Source organism: Trichomycterus rosablanca, chromosome 23 (genome assembly GCF_030014385.1).
Source record: "Trichomycterus rosablanca isolate fTriRos1 chromosome 23, fTriRos1.hap1, whole genome shotgun sequence".
Lineage (NCBI taxonomy): Eukaryota > Metazoa > Chordata > Actinopteri > Siluriformes > Trichomycteridae > Trichomycterus > Trichomycterus rosablanca.
The window spans coordinates 11,491,910-11,513,808 of NC_086010.1; the positions used below are offsets into that span (position 1 = coordinate 11,491,910).

Sequence of the window (21,899 nt, forward strand, 5' to 3'; positions counted from 1 at the left end):
TGGCTACCACAGCATCCTGCAGCGACATGCCATCCCATCTGGTTTGCGTTTAGTTGGACCATCATTTATTTTTCAACAGGACAATGACCCCAAACACACCTCCAGGCTGTGTAAGGGCTATTTGACCAAGAAGGAGAGTGATGGAGTGCTGCTGCAGATGACTTGGCCTCCACAGTCACCGGACCTGAACCCAATCGAGATGGTTTGGGGTGAGCTGGACCGCAGAGTGAAGGCAAAGGGGCCAACAAGTGCTAAACACCTCTGGGAACTCCTTCAAGACTGTTGGAAAACCATTTCAGGTGACTACCTCTTGAAGTTCATTGAGAGAATGCCAAGAGTGTGCAAAGCAGTAATCAGAGCAAAGGGTGGCTATTTTGAAGAAACTAGAATATAAAACATGTTTTCAGTTATTTCACCTTTTTTTGTTAAGTACATAACTCCACATGTGTTCATTCATAGTTTTGATGCCTTCAGTGAGAATCTACAATGTAAATAGTCATGAAAATACAGAAAACGCATTGAATGAGAAGGTGTGTCCAAACTTTTGGCCTGTACTGTATATGTTTATATTAAAGCAATAAGTCACGAGAGACCGTGCGTTACTGCAATTTTATCACGGGGAAGGATGTTTTTAAAACGTCTTTCCCCGTGATAAAATCATAGCAGTAACGCACGGTCTCGAGTGGCTTATTGCTTTTATAAAACGGCGGTCAACATAAAATATAATAAAATACAACAATGTTCAATTTATAAATTTGTATTTACAAAAACACTTACAAAAAGCATTCTTCCATGACCCCAAGCAGTTCGTTAACAGTGTTGCTAGGCAACATGAGGGCGAACATAACATTCACTTTTTCTTTTCAGTGGCGTATTAATATGGAATGATGTGAGGTGGTCATAGGTGTGCGTTTATCGGGGATTTTACAACGGCTTCGAACGCGGCTCAGCCAATCAGATTTTAGGACTGGAACTATCCATTTTATAAATTTTAACTTACCAGTCTCTGCTGCATATGAGAGTTGGGCTCCAGGGTTATAACACAGCAGCATACAGATTCCAGGGAGCCAGTAGCGGAGGTAATCTAACAAATAAAGAGCTATAAATAAACGTATTCTGCTTTATAAATAACATGGTTAACACACTTTTGGTTGAAGGACTTACCTGTAGCACACAGCTGTTATCTTGTGTATCTTTGAGACACACATCCTGAGACCACTCTTGGTCTTTATGCGCTCGCACAGAGAGACCGATCACATCTGAGTCCTCCAGCACATATGAGGGCAGCTTACTGTCTGGTTCCACAGAGGCCTGCAGATGTTGAACCTGCACCTGGCCCTCGACCTCAACACTGCGCTGCACCAACCGTACCTCGATCTTCTCATTCAGGTAACTACAGATAATCTGTCGACCACTGATGATAATCTGATGGAGAAAAACAGAGGGATTGAGAGAGTGTCCAAATACATTACACCTGTCAACATACACTGATCAGCAATAACATTAAAACCACCTCCTTGTTTCTACACTCACTGTCCATTTATCAGCTCCACTTACCATATAGAAACACTTTGTAGTTCTACAATTACTGGCATGCTTTGTTACACCCTTTCATGCTGTTCTTTAATGGTCAGGACTCTCCCAGGACCACTACAGAGTAGGTATTATTTAGGTGGTGGATCATTCTCAGCACTACAGTGACACTGACATGGTGGTGGTGTGTTAGTGTGTGTTGTGCTGGTATGAGTGGATCAGACACAGCAGCGCTGCTGGAGTTTTTGAACATCTCACTGTCACTGCTGGACTGAGAATAGTCCACCAACCTAAAAAATATTTAGCCAACAGCGCCCCGTGAGCAGCGTCCTGTGACCACTGATGAAGGTCTAGAAGATGACCAACTCAAACAGCAGCAATAGATGAGCGATCGTCTGACTTTACATCTACAAGGTGAACCAACTAGGTAAGAGAGTCTAATAGAGTGGACAGTGAGTGGACACGGTATTTAAAAACTCCAGCAGCGCTGCTGTGTCTGATCCACTCATACCAGCACAACACACACTAACACACCACCACCATGTCAGTGTCACTGCAGTGCTGAGAATGATCCACCACCTAAATAATACCTACTCTGTGGTGGTCCTGTGGGGGTCCTGACCATTAAAGAACAGGGTGAAAGCAGGCTAGAAAAAGTATGTAGAGAAACAGATGGACTACAGTCAGTAATTGTAGAACTACAAAGTGCTTCTATATGGTAAGTGGAGCTGATAAAATGGACAGTGAGTGTAGAAACAAGGAGGTGGTTTTAATGTTATGACTGATTAATGTATATGCAGTCATAAAAAAAATAATAATAATGATGAATTCAAATAAAGAAGAAACAGTATATGACATGGACAGGATTAAAGCTACCCTAACCTAATACAGTGGTACCTTGTAACTTGACATCCCCTAAACTCAAAATCTTTGAAACTTGACGCCCTTCATCAAGAATTTTGTACCCATAAATGCAACTTTCCCTTAAATTTTAAGTGTGTGAGACTCCTGCTTTGTTCAGCACTAGGCTTGAGCGGTGCAGTAAAACGTCATCAAAGTGCGATTATGAGATGAATCTGCATTTGTGTGGAATAACCGTCAACTTCACTCTGAAAGCTCCACATGTATCTGCGTTTAGCAGGATTTTTCTCCTGTTTCACTTTTAAACTTGTGTTACAGCTCAGGGTTCTGTAAAATTGTAAGAATCAGCTTTTCCGAGAGAGGCTAAAACTCTTATAAAAACTCTTAAAAAAGCCTAATGTGACAATGTATTCAAAAAATACATCTAAACACTAAACCTCTCTTAATTATTACTGCTCATTAGTTCTCTCGCTTGTTGTTTCAGTACAATGTTACGTTAAGCTTTGTGCACCGCTACACTCCATAGGAAATAACAGCAAAAATAGATTTTGCCACTTCTCATGTGAATGTGCCTTTACTGAAGTCGCTAAGGGGTACGGTATTCCAAGATCAAGCACCTCCACAATTAAAAAGTGTAAGGAAAAAATATAGAAGTAAAGATAAAGTGCAGGTTTTATTGTATTTAACTGTGTTTTGATTGTATTTCAGTGTTTTTAATATTATATTTGTGTTATTTTCAGTGTATACGTGTCAAAAACAACCCCATTATTTTACATTAGCCTAAAATATATGCAGTTCCACAGGACCATGGAACGCATTAACAGGTTTTCCATACATCCTTATGAGAAAAAATATCTTGAAACTCAACATCTTTTAAACTCAACGCCACTCCCAGAACCAAATGACATTGAGTTTTAAGATACCTCTGTACTTGTAGTAATGACTGCCTCCAAACGTTTTGTAGCCACCTGTGGCCTTTTTTTGCCTCATCTGCTGGTAGTTCCCTCCACTTTTCCACTGCAATTTTCCCAATCTCTTGAATATTTATGGGATTCCTTTACCTTATAGCAGATTTTATCTCTCTTTAAAGATTTCTAACTGGATTGAGATCAGGCCCAGTTTAAAACAGTTCATTTACTCCTCCTTAAACATTCTTGTGTACTGATGTGCACTTTAAGTCATTATCCTGTTCTAGGACACATTTTGTTAGATTCACATAAAGTTTTTCTTATGCTTGAGTGCAGAATTGCTCTAAAATGCTCTGATTTTATTGTTCACTTAACACATTAAAGGCCTCCAGTCCTAGAGGCAGCAAAGCAGCCCCACAACATTATGAATCCTCCACTATAGTTTACTATAGATAAGGTGCTCTTTTCTTTATAGACTTTATAGATTTTGTCATCTATAAAAGCTCTAGTTTAGTCTGTCCATAGAACATTTTTTGTGGTTTTACTTGTCCCTTTGCTCACAGAGCCCTGTTTTGTTTAGTGTGCTCCTTGAAAGAACCAAGTTCTGTAGGTTATAGAATGTTAAACTCCCAAAACCAATAAACTAGGGTAAAGGTTTAGGTTAGATTAAAAATTAGCAAAATACAATATAGTGTGTGTACTGGGGGGTGAGAGTACCTGCTTCTGCACTCCATTGAGCTGCTGAACTTTAATGATAAGCGAGGCTGTCTGGCCTTTCCTGTGAATGCTCCTTAGAATTGTACCCACGTTATCAATACTGAAAGGCTCTGACCAGCGCCAGTTACCCCAGCCCTCGATACAGACATGCAGCAACTGTGGAAAGCAAACACACACACACACACTTAGACATAGAATTTGTTTAGAGTAATGTTTAAATCACTCGTAAAAACAAGTACATGTGAACATGTTAAGTTCCGGCTGGAAAAGGAATAAAGCTAGCTGACAACAAAAATGGTTTGTGGGCACTTCAAAAAACAAAAAAATGTGGTTTGGACTTTGTGTTACATGACGTGTTCAGTGACGCCTGGTATATTTTCCATCATTACCTCATTTAAAGCTAATGTTTCATTTTAGCTAACTGGAACAACATTATTATTATATATTATTTTACTGTGTTTTGCAATTTGCTTTAAATGGTTCTGAAAGGCCTCCAGCAAAGCAGCCCCATAACATTATGGATCCTCCACTATATTTTACTATAGATAAGGTGCTCTTTTCTTTATTATTTAGTGTGTGCACTAGGGGGTGACTATCAACCTGTAGCACATACCCTAATCAGAAGAATAAGGAGTTGCAGTTTTGTATGGATTTCAATGTTTAAAATAAATTCTAAATGAGTTCATTCTAATGGAAGCCAAAGACTATGGGTGTGTTTGAAAACCTAGGGAGCTGCCTTGCTGTCTTACTGTCTACATAGGCAGCTGCCTAAGTAAGAGAGGATTCTAATAAGTCAATGACTTATAAGTCAGGTTAATCAAACGCACTACTTAGATAGCGATTCCATCGGGTTTCGCGTTTAGCGTTTAGCATCTTGCCATTAAAACCAATGGATTGAGGTAGCACAGCACGCTAACATGTCAATATAGTATCTCCCTTCATGTACCGATAACGGTTACATTTCCTGACAAGCCCGAACTTGCAAATAAAAACACTCGGTACAAGTTTATACAAGTTAAAAATAAGTAATATTTTATTTACGTTTGAAAATAACTAACGTTTGCACCGTCAGACATGTTTATTTTTCTGTGAGAGAAGAGCACCCGACCCGCAATGAATTCTGGGATTGCCTTGATCACTAATGCCAAGTTCACACTACACGACTTTCTGATTTGCCGGGTCGCTGTACAGTTTACACTACACGACTAGATCTTTTGTAATCGGGAGTCTTTCAGTCGGTGTGTATTTCACACTACGCGACTGATCGGCGATAGGGGGTTTCACACTACACCATCTATCACCAACTGGAATCGCAGGCGAGCTTCTCTGGTCTCCCAAACTACATTTTGAAACGAAAACAAACGCGAGAAGTAACGAGGGGTTTATTGATACCACGTCCAAAAATGCACGTCAACAAGTAGCGAGCGATCAAAGTTGTTTGTGCGCTGATGTGCAGCGTAAAATCAAGGAGGAAAAATAAATGAATCTGAGTGGATTTGGCTGCGCGAACAGTATGGATTGTTCTATAGTAAGTTGTTAATTAATATTTTTGCAATGTAGCGTGGGTGTTATGTTTTGTAGAGAATGATCAAGTCAGAAATACTGTAAAACGTGTGTGTGCCGGTGTATTCTGATATAAACTATATTATCCCCCTGTCCCACCTGTTTACACTCCTCTCCTGCGTTTCCCCTCACGCTGTATCTTGCGTTCTCATTGGCTGTTCAACATAGCACTCATTGCCAGTCGTGCAACTCAGATCAGATATCTGACATGCTAGAAATCTCGAGCCGGTCAGATCGAGTTGTTGGATAGTTCACACTTAGCGATTGAGAGCCGAGTTTTGATCGCCGAGCAAACGCCGAGTTGCTCCCGAGCCGGAAAATCTAGCGCCGACCAGTCGCCGAGCGAAAATCAGGGCAAAAATCGTGTAGTGTGAACTAGGCCTAAGGCAGCGTCGGATGCTCACTCGTTCTTGAATCAAAATGACATTGAAATATTAAGATACCTTAGTAGTGAGGATATTACGGCATCTAGGATTTCGAACAGCCTCCTTCTTGGGAGCGCGCACAGGATGACATAAAATGCTGCCTATATAGAGAGCTCCCTAGCTTTTCAAACACACCCTATATGTGTTTGTCTGAGTAGGATTGGGGGGGAGGGGGGTAAAGAAATCACCTGTGAGGATTTGTGAGATCTCCAACAATACTGGTGACTCTGTCCACTGTTCAGGACCAGACTTTCATCTGTATCCACCTGACCGAAACGTAAAATCTCCTGAGTGTCATTACAAACCACATAGTGGGCGAGAAGTAGCTCCTCTTCTGCTGGCTTTAGGTTCTGCATCAAACACACACAAACACAGTGTTTATTTAAAATTAATATTTTGATAACATTGTTTTTTATAATACTTTTCTATAAAATTTTGTCAATTGGAGCCACTCCTGGTGAAAAAATGTAAGTATCTCTGCTTTGTTTGATGGTGAATGACCATCCACCCTCCTCCTGATCAAATTCCAAAGGTTCTTTATGAGATTCAGGTCTGGTGATCTTTCATCCATACCCTGAACAGGCTGTTTGGCATGAAGCATTGTCCTGCTAGAAAAGCCAATACCTACTGACAAACCGTCCAGTATGAGGCATAACATTATGACCACCTTCCTGATATTGTGTTGGCCCTGCAACTATGATGCACTGTGTATTCTGGCACCTTTCTATCAGAACCAGCATTAACTTCTTCAGCAGTTTCAGCTACAGTAGCTCGTCTGTTGGATTCGCTCCCCACGTGCATCAATGAGCCTTGGCCGCCCATGACCCTGGCGCCGGTTTACCATTGTTCCTTCCTTGGACCACTTTTGATAGACCAGTGCAGAGCGGGAACACCCCACAAGAGTTGTAGTTTTGGAGATGCTCCGACACATTTGTCTAGCCATCACAATTTGGCCCTTGTCAAACTCGCTCAAATCCTCATGCTTGCCCATTTCTCCTGCTTCTAACACATCAGCTTTGAGGATAAAATGTTCACTGGCTGCCTAATATATCCCACCCACTAACAGGTGCTGTGATGAAGAGATAATCAGTGTTATTCACTTCACCAGTCAGTGGTCATAATGTTATGCCTAGTCAGTGTATAGTGTTGTAATCTGTGTCGGAGCTAGAGAGATAGGCTAAATTCTAACAGGGGTGGCACGGTGGCTCGGTGGGTAGCACTGTCGCCTCACAGCAAGAAGGTCCTGAGTTCCTCCCACAGTCCAAAGACGTGCAAGTGAGGTGAACTGGAGACATTAAATTGTCCATGACTGTGTTTGGACATTAAAGACTTGAACTAATTAATCTTGTGTACCTAGTAATTACCTGTCCTGTCATGAACGTAACCAAAGTGTGTAAAACATGACGTTAAAATTCGAATTAATAAATAAATAGATAAATTCGAACAAGATTAGAACACGTTGTGTGAGTGTGTGTATGTCTTACCTGTTGCCATGCCTTCAGTGCCACATCCATTGTGTGTATGGCGTGCTGACCCACCGCGATCTGCACAGGCTCCAGGAACACACTGCACTGGAGCATGGACTGTGTGTGTGTTTGCTGGGAGTGTGTATGCGTGTTAGTAGCATGGCTCTGGATTTTAAATGGTTTCAGAAGGGGTAGGAGTGTAAGGTTCCTGTAGTTCAACAGGTGGCAGTGCAGCATGGAGGAGAAATGCAGCTCCTGGCCCAGCTGAGTCCCGTCACTCCACTCCTGTACAAAAGCCTGCGGCTCCCGCAGACACACCACCGCATACTCCTGCTCCAAAGGCAACTTCCTGTCTGGAAGGAAGGGTCGGAGTCGCTGTGATGGAACTGAGAAATAAAAACAATTAGTAAAGGTTAGCCACAAATATGATTTTACTTTTAAATCAAAGATGTTTTTGTTGTTTTCAATGTAAGTAAAACATGCAAAATCTGTGATGTGACAGTAACACCTGCAACTGTCCATAAATGAACAAGATTCCTACAATAATAATCACAGTACATTAAGTGTTGTAATAAAAAACGTTGTCTTGTGGTGTGACATCATGTCATGTGGTGTTACTTCACTTCAAATGAGATTAAAGGGCTCTGTGAAGGTACAGGTAATCTAATCCTTATGTGTTTTTTTTTTTTTTTTTTTAAACACTATAATTAAGAAAATTTCCATCACAATGTTATCAAAAAAGAATAAAAATAATAAAACTTACACAAGTGGAACTATTATAATATGCAATATACACCGACCATAACATTATGACCACTGACATGTGAGTGAATAACACTGATTATCTCTTCATCACGGCACCTGTTAGTAGGTGGGATATATTAGGCAGCAAGTGAACATTTTATCCTATGCCTTCCTATCCCTATGTCTAGGATCAGGGTCATGGGCGGCCAAGGCTCCTTGATGCACGTGGGGAGCGAAGGCTGGCCCGTGTGGGCCAACAGACGAGCTACTGTAGCTCAAACTGCTGAAGTAGTTAATGCTGGTTCTGATAGAAAGGTGTCAGAATACGCAGCACAGTTTGTTGCGTATGTGGCTGCATAGCTGCAGACCAGTCAGGATGCCCATGCCGACCCCTGTCCACTGCCGAAAGCGCCAACAATGGGCACGTGATCATCGGAACTGGACCACAGAGCCACAGAAGAAGGTGGCCTGGTCTCATCAATCACGTTTTCTTTTACATCACGTGTATGTACTAAATATTATAGTTTGCATGAAGGGACCCTTAAACTGATCTATATTTAAAATTATTATTAAATTTAAATTAATTTTTTTTTTTTTTTATATTTTAGTGTAATGTGATGTCACACTGCAGGATAATTTATGTTCCTCGCTGAGAGAAAAGCTTTTAAAATGGTGTAAAAGAAAAAATATCTGGTAAACACTAGCAGTTAAAAACATTTTAGACTTTAAACAGTAGAATTTGATAAAATCCTAATAAAAACCAGTAGTTTGTTCAGTAGAATTTTATAAAATCTCTTTCATTCTTTATCTTCCTTCATTTCTATCTTCCTTTTTATCTTTCATTCTTTCTTTTGTTCTATCTTTCTGAAAATTAGTAATTTGTTAAGTAAAATTAGTTAATTAACAAATGCGGGTAGTACCTGGGCCCAGTTGTTCGAGGTGATGGCTCAGTCGCAGCTCCAGGTAGGCCAGATGCAGAGACACACCAAGTGATGGAACGAACCACGGTGCAAAACAAGAGTCTACCTGCATACATGCTGCCAGCGCTGTGGGGGACACAAGCTGCTCACAGGGCAACTGCACACCAAGCTCACTCTCAGAACTAGAAAGAGAAATAAAAGAATTGTCGGCTATAAAAACAAGCAGTAAATGCCATTTTAAATTTTATTATATAAAGAAAGTTGACTTTCTTTTTTCCTTTGTTCTTTCTTTTTCTTTTTTTCCCCCCTATCTTCTTTCTTTCTCTTGTTCTTTTCTGCATTAATGCTGCCATCACAGAAGTGTAAATGACCTTTGCCGAGGGCACTGACACAGCCCCATACCATGACAGACCCTGACTTTTGGACTTGTTGCTGATAACAGTCTGGATGGTCCTTTTTGTCTTTGGTCAGGAGAACATAGCGTCCTTTTTTTTCCCCCAAAAAAAAAGACCTGGAATGCTGATTCATCTGATTACAACTGTTTCCACTGTGTGATGGTCCATCCTAGATACCTCAGAGCCCAGAGAAGGTGATGCTGCTTCTGGACATGGTTAACATAAGGCTTCTTTTTTGCACAGTAAAGTTTTAGGTGGTATTAGTGATTTTTGTAATAAGGCAACTGAGCGTCTGCCATCTGAACCCCAATGATAAACAATTCTTATAGTCACTTCTATTGGCAGTTTAATTTAAGAGTAGAATTTAACATTGCTAATACACATTTAACTCGTTTAAAATGTACGTATATAGGGATGTCCCGATCACGTTTTTTTGTTCCCGATACCGATCCCGATTATTAATTTTTATCCCGATCCGATACCGATTCTCAAACCGATACTTGTATTTTCTAGATATTGTCTAGATAAGAACTAGATAATATTGTTCACACAGTGCACACTTCAAGTACATTACAATTATTCAAATTAATCCAGTGTATATGTTTAACAACTAAATAGCTCTGCAGTGCTGAAGGGAAAAATGCTGCATCCAAGCTATTGGCTTAATGTTTTTGTATTTTTACAAAATCAATCAAAATGAGTGAGATAATTAGTTTTACTTTAAACTTTACATTTAAAGAAAAAAAACGTTTAATGCAGTGATACACTAAAAATGAACAGAAATCTGTGTAGCAGCTTAACTTGAATATAAGAAAAAAAGTTACTTAAAAGCATTACAGTAAAACCTGAATACCAAAATAAAATGGAAAGGTTCTTTTGTTATGAAGGAAAGCCAGTTCTTAAAGTGCTTGTATTGTGACAATGGTTTGATGGACGTTTGTACACGAAGTGAGTGTGTTTTGACCCTTTAGGCCTTCCATAGAACATGAAATAGCGTGCTTGACTCAACTGTCGGCTATTCGGTACCGTAACAGAAGAAGTTAATAAAGTGTTCTGCTCCCGACAATATGTGAATATACTGTGCATTTATTTCTTTATTAAACGAGTGCATCACTACGTTGTTTTGTAAACCGGTGTGATCCTTCACTCACACACACTCTCACACATGAACGCAGCTCTGCTCCCACCGCCTCGTGAAACGCTCACACTGCAGACGTTACACTTCACTGTTGGACTTGTTTTACTTTTCAATTTAAAGTATTTCCACACAGCGGACATGCTGACGTAACACAAAAGATCGGGATTAAGATCGGGTTTAGTAAAGCCGATTCCGATCAATTAAAAAATGCCTTGATCGGCCCCGATCCCGATCTTTGAGATCGGATCGGGACATCCCTATACGTATATGTTAAATTTAATGACACATTGTACATAGTCAAAGATCAGCTTTACAGAGATCCAGGTCTAGACCCTAAATAAGCACTACAAAAGAAAGTGACAAGATTAAACTCCCTAAACAGGATGAAATCTTGAAAGGAACCAGGCACAGAAAGAAACCCACTCTCAACTGAACAACACCAGCCAATAAAGTCCTAAAAATCCAGGAGTATATGTAAGTTATTTAGTAACTTATAGTTCCTTCATGCGGGATGGAGCCTATCCCAACTTTTCAATAGACGCAAGGCACACAGTAACACCCTGGACAGGATGCCAGTCCATCGCAGGGCAGACACACATACACACACCCATTCACTTTTAGGGCAATTCAGTGTCTCCAATTAACCTTAGTGCGTGTTTTTGGACTGTGGGAGAAGATGCCAACTTCGCACAGAAAGGACCCGGACCGCCCCGCCTGGGGATCGAACCCAGGACCTTCTTGCTATGAGGCTATTAAGCCACCGTGCCGCCGTAACATATAGTTGTAAAGTAGTATTCATTTTAACACACACACACCTCTCATCTGTTCCATCTCCTGTACTGTTAACTACAACTCTCCAGAGATCTGCAGCCACCAGGTCACTCTGGTGTGTATGGGAAGCGATTGAAGGCATCGAAAGTTCACACACGCTGCTCTCAGACAGGCTAAACTCTCGATATGGCACAAACGCCATTCTCAACTCATCCCAGAACTCCAGACTACACGGCACCTGCACACACACACACAGAGAGAGAGAATAAGAGACAGAGAAAGTACAAACTTTATTTAATTACAGTACTACCGTTTTTCTCTGCAACCCATTTTTGGGCTTGACCCAGGGTTTGAGAAAACAAAAAGATCTTGAGCTTTTGGGTTTAAATCTATGCTCGATTGATTGGCTGCGTCTGGGGGAGGGTAGGATGATGGGATTCCTCATTGATGCTGCAATTACGGCCTCTGCTGGCTGGTCGATGCACAGAGATGTGGAATAATAGGGATCAGTGTGTGACTTTCCATACGTGATACTGATCACTGTGTGAACCTGCCCCTTGCAGGTGAAAAGAAGCGGTTCGCGACTGCACAGCTGCTCGCATTATCATGACAAACTTGATGATGATTGGCATCCCCCAATCAAGCATAGAATGAGTTTCAGGGACAGATATGAGTACCTGGACGGTGTGTGAAAACGCCCCATGCTCCACCTCTGGCTCTTCCTGACTCTTACAGGTTTAAGTGCAGCTGTTCCTTACCTGTAGCACATCCCCCAGGTCAGCTGTGCTGATTTCTGGATCTTCTGTGGTGTTAAAGGGCACAGGGGTGATTCGTACGAAGGTGAGTACTCTGGGTTCAGGATACCTCCACATCATCACACCGGGACTGTCCTCTGTCTCATTATAAAACACCACCTCATGCGCCCCTGGTAGATTCTGAGAGGCTGTGGAAAAAATAAGTACCAAAAGAAGCAAGTGTGAGCTCAATAGCAATATGAGGTATTATGTCTCAGGTGGTACAGTGGTCTAACGCAGGGATTTTCAACCTGTGGAGTACTTGTCTGGGGGGGCGCGAGTGCCTGACCGGGGGGCGTGGCATTACGAGATTTTTTTACTTCTAAAACTAAAGCAATTCATTTTTCACCCATGGGAGACATATTTCATTACTCTAACTGACCACGCTCACACGCACGTTTAATGTTATTCAGTTCCGTCTGAAAAAAACCTTCAAAATAGATCTATCAGCGAAGATAAATGGTGTCAAAAGCAACGACCGCTGTTATAGGACGTGTTTGTGTCTTTAAGAGAGACGCTCTGTTCACAGTATCGATTATAAGTGACTCGGGAGTCAATTCATTTTAAGCGCAGCGTAAGTTTCTTTTCTCAGTCATCTCTCCGTGTTTACTGTTATAATAAATGTTGCGGTTGTAAATAAACACCAACTACTACAGAACATTTTGTGTGACTCGCTTAAAAAGCTCAGGCTTAATTATACTGAGTATTACCACAGAGTCAGAGTCGTTCTGCCTGTGGAGCTAAACGTTTTCAGTCAGAGCAGATGATCCCGAACTTAGTAATTGATGAACTTTTGTCTATGCTCTGTGAAGTAACGTTTTCTGCTCTCATCTACATCAGAAAGCAAGAACCGCTTATGATTTACCAAAGTGAACCACGAATTTATAATGTGCTGATAGAATCGGCTCAGATGGGGTCGGACTGTATTATCTTTTTAAAATAATATTTTCAATCAGCAAAATTATATAATGTGCACAACATTAATTACGTTCTTTTAGCTTGTCAGAAGCTTTCTCAATGATTTCTGTGCGGTGGTTGATGAAGGGGGGGGGGGGGGGCGTGGTGCAAGTTGGGGGAGGGGGGGGGGGGGGCGCAAGTTCACGGTTGGCACACGAAGGGGGGCGCATGTCCAAAAAGGTTGAAAACCCCTGGTCTAACGTGCCAGCCCACCATCAATCTCAACTGTCTGCGTCTGAAAGAGAGTTGATACGTTGAGGCAACCACACTAGAGGTGGTAAAATGATGCAGCGTAGCATGTCTCTCTATATGCAATACGGCTCTCTGGGAGACTCCATCTCTAGAGGGTAAAAAGAAGCAGCCAGTGGCTGAATGTGTTTCAGAACACATTGCAGGTGGCAGAGGAATTACTTTGCCAATTATAAAATGTCTTTCAGAATACAAACTCCTTGGCGCAGAGGTAAAACACGCTAGCACACCAGCGCTGACATTTCAAACTCCTCGGTTCAAACTCAGCCAGGCCGGGCGCCTATGTGAACAACAACTGGATTGTTGTTCATACAGGGAGGAAAAAGCCGGATAGGGACCTCATAACTGATGCAATTATGACCTCTGCTGGCTGACTGATGGCGAGTCCAGGGATAATGCATTGATCAGGGTGTGTCTCTCCGTACACAAAGCTGATCCGCATATGAACTCGCCCCATGCACGTGAAAAGATGCAGTCGGCTACTGCACACGTCGGAGGGTGTGCGTGTCAGTCTTGCTCTCCTCACTCAGGGTGGAGATTAACATCAGTAGAGAGGCCTGGCTGTGTCCTGGGAGGGTGGGTCAAAGTGACTGAATGCGTTTCAAAACACAAAGCATTTGGCAGAGGACTCAAACTTGTGAATTCGAATCTCAGCTCTGCTGCCGGCAGGCTGGGCGCCTACACGGACAACGATCAGCTTGTCCGTCTGGTTGGGCTGATGCAATTACGACCTCTGCTGGCTGATCGATGGCGGTTCACAGAGATGAGGGATAGTGGGGACCGTGCTCGAGACTGAGCACCTTGTAAATTTGTCTCATGAAAATGAAAAGATGCAGTTGGCTACAGCACACGTGCTATCCTCGGTCAGGAGTGAAGGTCAGCAGCAGTAGAGAATGCAATCGGGTAGCTGGATCCAACTAGATTGGGAGAAAAAATGAAAAAAAGAATATATTTGATTTCTCTCCATTAATAGAGACAATATACCTGATCCCTGGATATACTGGAAGAGGCCGGTGCGCAGGTCATCTGAGGAATGTTCAGTGCTGGGAGAGCGTGCTCCAGGAGAGTGTGGCAGTTTGGAATATACAGAATTCGTGTTCTGTTGCTGCTCTTCCGTTTGCGTCTGTTCGCTCAGGTAGTTTTGCAGGTACTCTTGAAGCAAAGCAATACAATTGTAATGCTCCTGTCCCCAAAATACCTAAACAGAAACAATGCACTGTTAAACACGCCACACAAGTGCAATCTGGTGTACAAGAATCCTTTCTAATAAGTGCAGTGGTCTATTACGTTAGCCCACCACCACTGAGATCCAGGATAGAATCTCAGAAGTGCTAGTGGCTGATTGGGAGTCTACATAGACATGACTGGCTATGTCTAAAATAAAAAGAATAAAAGAATATCACCATCTCCAGTCCATAAAATTATTAGAAGATTTAGAAAACACGAACACACATCTGTGCAATCAAGGGCATGACAGAGTTTGACAGAGGTTCTTGATCCACAGAGGGGGCAAGTAGGGGTCCGGTCTCCCTTTAGCACAGTGGTCCCCAACCACCGGGCCACACAGAAAGAATAAATAATTAGAGATCACTACGAAAGCAATGAACTCAATGCTTCAATTTCCAACACACTTCGGGTGTTATTGTCTTCTATCACCCCTAGGTGGGAGCATTTTATTGCAGCAAAAAAGCTCAGGGTTCCCAGTGATTTTCAATCATTTGTGAGTGGTATTTTTATTCTAATTTCAATCCCCCCGCCTCGCCGGTCCGTGGAAACCTGTCTGTGGTGCAAAAAAGGTTGGGGATCGCTGCTTTAGCAGGTAGGTATGAGTGAAGTGTGGTGGATCTCAGAGTTTAACGGTGGTATATGGTTCCCATCCTTTTCACCAAGCTGCTGTGGTGTATGCTTTTATGGCTGGTCTGAGATCCGATGGCGGGTCAAGACGTTGGACCGGGGATGTTACGGCTTGCTTTGCTGCCAAGTCTGCTTGCTTATTTCATTTAGCCGCAGTGTACTGGGATCATGGCTGCAGTTTTTGGGTGATGATTGCTATTATCAGGTGTGTGGAATTATAAGATGCTAAATCCTGAAGGCAGAGTTCACAGATAATCACAACTGGTGTTTCATTACGGTGCTTTACCTGTAATAATCCTCCCTTTAGTTTCAGCAGGATTCTCGGTGGGCCAGTATTAGGACAACCACTGTGTCGACACCAACAGGCCGTCAGATCGACACTGCAGGAGAACGGCCCCACAAATGTCTTCTTACTGTTTCCTAAACTTGTTTGGACCAACAAATTCTGACATTTCCATAACAGACACACCTCTTTCACACTCTCTGTAAAAATAGATACAAAACAGAGGTGTTTATTAACACTGGACAGTCATTTAAAAAGAGTAAACCTATTTTATTTGTGAATTCAATATTTACTATCTTTTAAAACCCCAATAACCCACTTTTATTATTTAAAAATGACATTTGCAATTTACGAGTTATACACTAAACAATAAACAATTGGTTGAGCACACACCAATATACCTGTAGATATTTATATGGCTTATTAGAGCTAAGAAATGTTGGATTGGTGTTTTCCTTTCTAATCAGGTACATTAACACCCCTTTTTTTTATTTTTATGATTTAACTATAGATAATAACCTGGAACATTTCAGTAAGCTGTGTACATACAGAATGCTCCCACATACACTGACTAGGCATAACATTATGACCACTGACAGGTGAAGTGAATAACACTGATTATCTCTTCATAACAGCACCTGTTAGTAGGTGGGATATATTATGCAGTAAGTGAACATTTTATCCTCAAAGTTGATGTGTTGGAAGCAGGAAAAATGGACAAGTGTAAGGATTTGAGCGAGTTTGACAAGGGTCAGAGCATCTCCAAAACTGCAGTGTTCGGTATTTATTAAAAGTGGACCAAGGAAGGAACAGTGGTAAACCGGCGACAGGGTCATGGGCGGCCAAGGTTTATTGATGCACGTGGGGAGCAAAGGCTGTCCCGTGTGGTCCGATCCAACAGACGAGCTACTGTAGCTCAGATTGCTGAAGAAGTTAATGCTGGTTCTGATAGAAAGGTGTCAGAATACACAGTGCAGCACAGTTTGTTGGGTATGGGGCAGCAAAAGGGGGACCAACACAATATTAGAAAGGTGGTCATAATGTTATGCCTCATCGGTGTATAAAGGCACTATTTCAAAAAATGCACAATGGAAATCAAAAGAATTAAAACAAGCATTTGTATAGCTAGGCAACAATGTTCATCAAGAAAGCCGCCCCACAAAACATAAATACGGGTTCATCAGGGTTAAGGTCTAATTTCTGTGTGTATGGAGTTAAATCCCCCATATGAAAACCCAAAAACATGAAAACAGAACATGTTAAAGTGACTTAATAGTGTATTCTTACTTTCTTTAATTCATTGTTGTATCTGGGCCATTTTCTGTTGTATGAAAGATGCTATATATTTTGCTTATGTATTTTCTCCCGACTTTAGCGCATCCAATTGACCGATTACATCCACCAATGCCGACCCTGGCTCTGATTGAGGAGAACGAAGCTAACCCACACCCCCTCCGACAAGTGGGCCGCAGCCATATGCATCTCGTCACCTACAGTCGACGAGTGCAATGCGAATCAGCCCTGTGCACGAAGAGACACACCCTGATCAGCGCACTCTTTCCTCGTCTCTGAGCAGGCACCATCAATAAGCCAGCAGAGGTTGTAACTGCATAAGTTATGAGAGAGACCCTATCCGGCTTAATATCCCACCCCTATATGAACAGCAGGCCAATCGTTGTTCATGTGGCTGCTCAGCCTCAGATGTATTCGAGATCCCAGCTCTGGTGTTCTAGCGTGTGTTTTACTGTTGCACCACCTGAGCGGCTTGAAATATGCTATATAAATAAAGATTATTATTATTATAGGGCTATATGGATCCAGCTACCTATAAACATGTATGAAGAAGAAGCCAAATCAAAAAAGTAAATAAAGCTTGTTAGCAATGCACTGACCGTCTGGTTTGTGGTCACTCTTCGTGCTCATATTGCCCTCCACAGTGGACACAGAAAACGTCATCGTCGGTCGAAGAGGATGTGATTCCATCTCCATGATCACCATCATTTGCACAGTTTGGAGAGAAAACTTATGAAATGTTGTAAGCGTCTGCAGAGCGTCTGCTATGCGACTGGGAAACAAGGATGAAACTGGGCTGCTCTGGAACGATTTGGTGCTGTGCAGAGATTGAGGAGTGTCGGAGACGTCTGGTACGAGGCTGCTTTCTGGAAAGATCTTCTCCCAGAAGTACTTTGCTTGCTCCAGCTTGGCCACTGTTGGGCTCACCTTTAGTGGTCTACACAATGCTACCTTCAGCTCAGCTGCACAAATGATGAAAACAACCACAAAACATAAAAAAGTATGTACACTCATGGACCACATAGATTTATTTATAAAGAAAAGCATAAGGAAACAGACAAACAATATATACATAACATTAAAACCACCTCCTTGTTTCTACACTCACTGTCCATTTTGGAAGCACTTTGTAGTTCTACAATTACTGACTGTAGTCCATCTGTTTCGCTGCATGCTTTGTTCCCATTTCATGCTGTTCTTCAATGGTCAGGACTCTGCCAGGACCACTACAGAGCAGGTATTATTTAGGTGGTGGGTCATTCTCAGCACTGCAGTGACACTGTCAAGGTGGTGGTGTGTTAGTGTGTGTTGTGCTGGTATGAGTGGATCAGACACAGCAGTGCTGCTGGAGTTTTTAAACACCTCACTGTCACTGCTGGACTGAGAATAGTCCACCAACCAAAAACATCCAGCCAGCGGCGCCCCATGGGCAGCGTCCTGTGACCACTGATGACGGTCTAGAAGATGACCGACTCAAACAGCAGCAATAGATGAGCGATCGTCTCTGACTTTACATCTACAAGGTGGACCAACAAGGTAGGCGTGTCTAATAGAGTGGACAGTGAGTGGACACGGTATTTAAAAACTCCAGCAGCGCTGCTGTGTCTGATCCACTCATATCAGCACAACACACACTAACACACCACCACCATGTCAGTGTCACTGCAGTGCTGAGATTGATCCACCACCTAAATAATACCTGCACTGTGGTGGTGCTGTGGTGGTCCTGATCAATGAAGAACAGGGTGAAAGCAGGCTAAAAAGGTATGTAGAGAAATAGATGGACTACAGTCAGTAATTGTAGAACTACAAAGTGTTTCTATAAGGTAAGTGGAGCTGATAAAATGGACAGTGAGTGTAGAAACAAGGAGGTGGTTTTAATGTATATACAGTGTATCACAAAAGTGAGTACACCGCTCACATTTCTGCAAATATTTTATTATATCTTTTCATGGGACAACACTATAGACATGAAACTTGGATATAACTTAGAGTAGTCAGTGTGCAGCTTGTATAGCAGTGTAGATTTACTGTCTTCTGAAAATAACTCAACACACAGCCATTAATGTCTAAATAGCTGGCAACATAAGTGAGTACACCCCACAGTGAACATGTCCAAATTGTGCCCAAATGTGTCGTTGTCCCTCCCTGGTGTCATGTGTCAAGGTCCCAGGTGTAAATGGGGAGCAGAGCTGTTAAATTTGGTGTTTTGGGTACAATTCTCTCATACTGGCCACTGGATATTCAACATGGCACCTCATGGCAAAGAACTCTCTGAGGATGTGAGAAATAGAATTGTTGCTCTCCACAAAGATGGCCTGGGCTATAAGAAGATTGCTAACACCCTGAAACTGAGCTACAGCATGGTGGCCAAGGTCATACAGCGGTTTTCCAGGACAGGTTCCACTCGGAACAGGCTTCGCCAGGGTCGACCAAAGAGGTTGAGTCCACGTGTTCGGCGTCATATCCAGAGGTTGGCTTTAAAAAATAGACACATGAGTGCTGCCAGCATTGCTGCAGAGGTTGAAGACGTGGGAGGTCAGCCTGTCAGTGCTCAGACCATACGCCGCACACTGCATCAACTCGGTCTGCATGGTCGTCATCCCAGAAGGAAGCTGACGCACAAGAAAGCCCGCAAACAGTTTGCTGAAGACAAGCAGTCCAAGAACATGGATTACTGGAATGCCCTGTGGTCTGACGAGACCAAGATAAACTTGTTTGGCTCAGATGGTGTCCAGCATGTGTGGCGGTGCCCTGGTGGGAAGTACCAAGACAACTGTATCTTGCCTACAGTCAAGCATGGTGGTGGTAGCATCATGGTCTTGGGCTGCATGAGTGTTGCTGGCACTGGGCAGCTGCAGTTCATTGAGGGAAACATGAATTCCAACATGTACTGTGACATTCTGAAACAGAGCATGAGCCCCTCCCTTCGAAAACTGGGCCTCATGGCAGTTTTCCAACAGGATAACGACCCCAAACACAACCTCCAAGATGACAACTGCCTTGCTGAGGAAGCTGAAGGTAAAGGTGATGGACTAAACCCAATTGAGCACCTGTGGCGCATCCTCAAGTGGAAGGTGGAGGAGTTCAAGGTGTCTAACATCCACCAGCTCCGTGATGTCATCATGGAGGAGTGGAAGAGGATTCCAGTAGCAACATGTGCAGCTCTGGTGAATTCCATGCCCAGGAGGGTTAAGGCAGTGCTGGATAATAATGGTGGTCACACAAAATATTGACACTTTGGGCACAATTTGGACATGTTCACTGTGGGGTGTACTCACTTATGTTGCCAGCCATTTAGACATTAATGGCTGTGTGTTGAGTTATTTTCAGAAGACAGTAAATCTACACTGCTATACAAGTTGTACACTGACTACTCTAAGTTATATCCAAGTTTTATTTCTATAGTGTTGTCCCATGAAACGATATAATAAAATATTTGCAGAAATGTGAGGGGTGTACTCACTTTTGGGATACACTGTATATATATATATATACTGTATATACTGTATATACAGACATATATATATACAGACAAGCCAATAATAGTACGTATACGCACTGTCAGCTATTGTACGATGCCCCTGATGCAGACAGGTGCGTGTGTGTGTGTGTACGTGTGTGTGTAGCCCAACCTGGTCCATTGAGGAAGTCTCTGATGCAGAGTGAGAAAAGAGGTGGAGGGATCCCAGTCCTGTTGTCTGTCTCTCCTGCCACTGTCTCCAACCAGAAGACGTTGTAATCAATGGACTCAGGCAGAGATTTTCCTGTGTCTGAGAAAGACAGTTGGAGTAATTAAACAAAAATCAACATGCATGTACTCTAATTTCAGCTACAGTGATTGAAGATGTATTTAAAAACAACATTTGTGTTGACTAGACTTATGTATGCTTATGATCCAAATATCGATATTATCGATACCAACGTTGGTATTGGTAACGGATTGATATTAGTGTGATGGGATCGATATTTTAGTTTTACTTTTTCTACGCTACATTGAGCATGTTTCTCCCGTTTGGTCAGAAAGTAAAGATCATAAGCCGCTCAGGTGGCGCAGCGGTAAAAACACACGCTGGAACCAGAGCTGGGATCTCGAATACCTCGTATCGAATCCCAGCTCTGCCTGCCGTCTAGGCTGAGCGGCCACATGAACAACGATTGGCCTGTTGTTCAGATATGGGTGGGATTAAGCCGGATAGTCTTTCTTTCATAAGTAATGCAATTACGACCTCTGCGGGCTGATTGATGGCGCCTGCACAGAGACGGGGAAAAGAGTGCTCTCAGGGTGTGTCTCTCCGTACACAGTGCTGAGCTGCACTGTTAGCTTCATTCTCCTCAATCAGAGCAGGGATTGGCATTGGTGGGGAGGAAGCAATCAGGCAATTGGACGCGCTAAAAAGGGAGAAAAAGGGGAGAAAATGCATAAAATTTTTAATTTTAAGTACAAGACAGCTATTTATAAAAAAAAGTTAAATATTAAAGAATTTATTTAAAATGATGGAGTAGCCACCAGAGGCACCAAACAGAAAGCTTTTTTTATATTTAAGTTGTCATACCAGACAGATGCACTCTGAAACCTACTTTTTTTTGTTTTCAGATAAAGCAAAAATATTAAGTAGGGATGTAATGATGCACCACAAGACAGTTAAAAATCTATTCACATGTGTAACGATTCAAATCGGTTTACATGTAAAATGAATCAATATTCACTTTAAACAGCAGAGGGCACTGGAGCTATTCACCTCGCTTGGTTGACATCACTACAGGGTTGCCAAGTTCAGAATTTTCCAGCCAAAATCATTTATGTGAGGATACTTTCTTTATTTGTATTATTCATTTATTCATTTAATGTGGGATTTTTTTGTATAATTTTATTTCAGTTTTTATTTTTACACAAAAGGGAAATGGTTTTGCATAGTTTGTACCTACCTAAATAAAATAAATAAAAGGGCATTCATTATTATTAAGATAAATAAAAGATAAGCACAAATACAGTATTTTATTTTTTTTAAGAGAAATAAGAAAAGG

The 21,899-nt window shown here is 42.1% G+C and overlaps 1 protein-coding gene across 1 annotated transcript in view; it reads right to left on the reverse strand.

The window, feature by feature from the left end:
* The window catches only part of LOC134300762 (intermembrane lipid transfer protein VPS13B-like), a 149,593-nt gene that overhangs the window by 26,183 nt on the left and 101,511 nt on the right, over positions 1 to 21,899 (reverse strand). Inside the window, exons 34-45 of the mRNA XM_062985184.1 lie at positions 20,507 to 20,644; positions 17,471 to 17,833; positions 15,582 to 15,778; positions 14,426 to 14,639; positions 12,200 to 12,384; positions 11,486 to 11,679; positions 9,138 to 9,319; positions 7,492 to 7,859; positions 6,196 to 6,357; positions 4,020 to 4,175; positions 1,165 to 1,425; positions 1,001 to 1,084 (exon numbers count right to left, since the gene is read on the reverse strand). Of these exons, the coding sequence (XP_062841254.1) occupies positions 1,001 to 1,084; positions 1,165 to 1,425; positions 4,020 to 4,175; positions 6,196 to 6,357; positions 7,492 to 7,859; positions 9,138 to 9,319; positions 11,486 to 11,679; positions 12,200 to 12,384; positions 14,426 to 14,639; positions 15,582 to 15,778; positions 17,471 to 17,833; positions 20,507 to 20,644 (2,504 nt within the window). The remainder of the gene's footprint in view (positions 1 to 1,000; positions 1,085 to 1,164; positions 1,426 to 4,019; positions 4,176 to 6,195; positions 6,358 to 7,491; positions 7,860 to 9,137; positions 9,320 to 11,485; positions 11,680 to 12,199; positions 12,385 to 14,425; positions 14,640 to 15,581; positions 15,779 to 17,470; positions 17,834 to 20,506; positions 20,645 to 21,899) is intronic.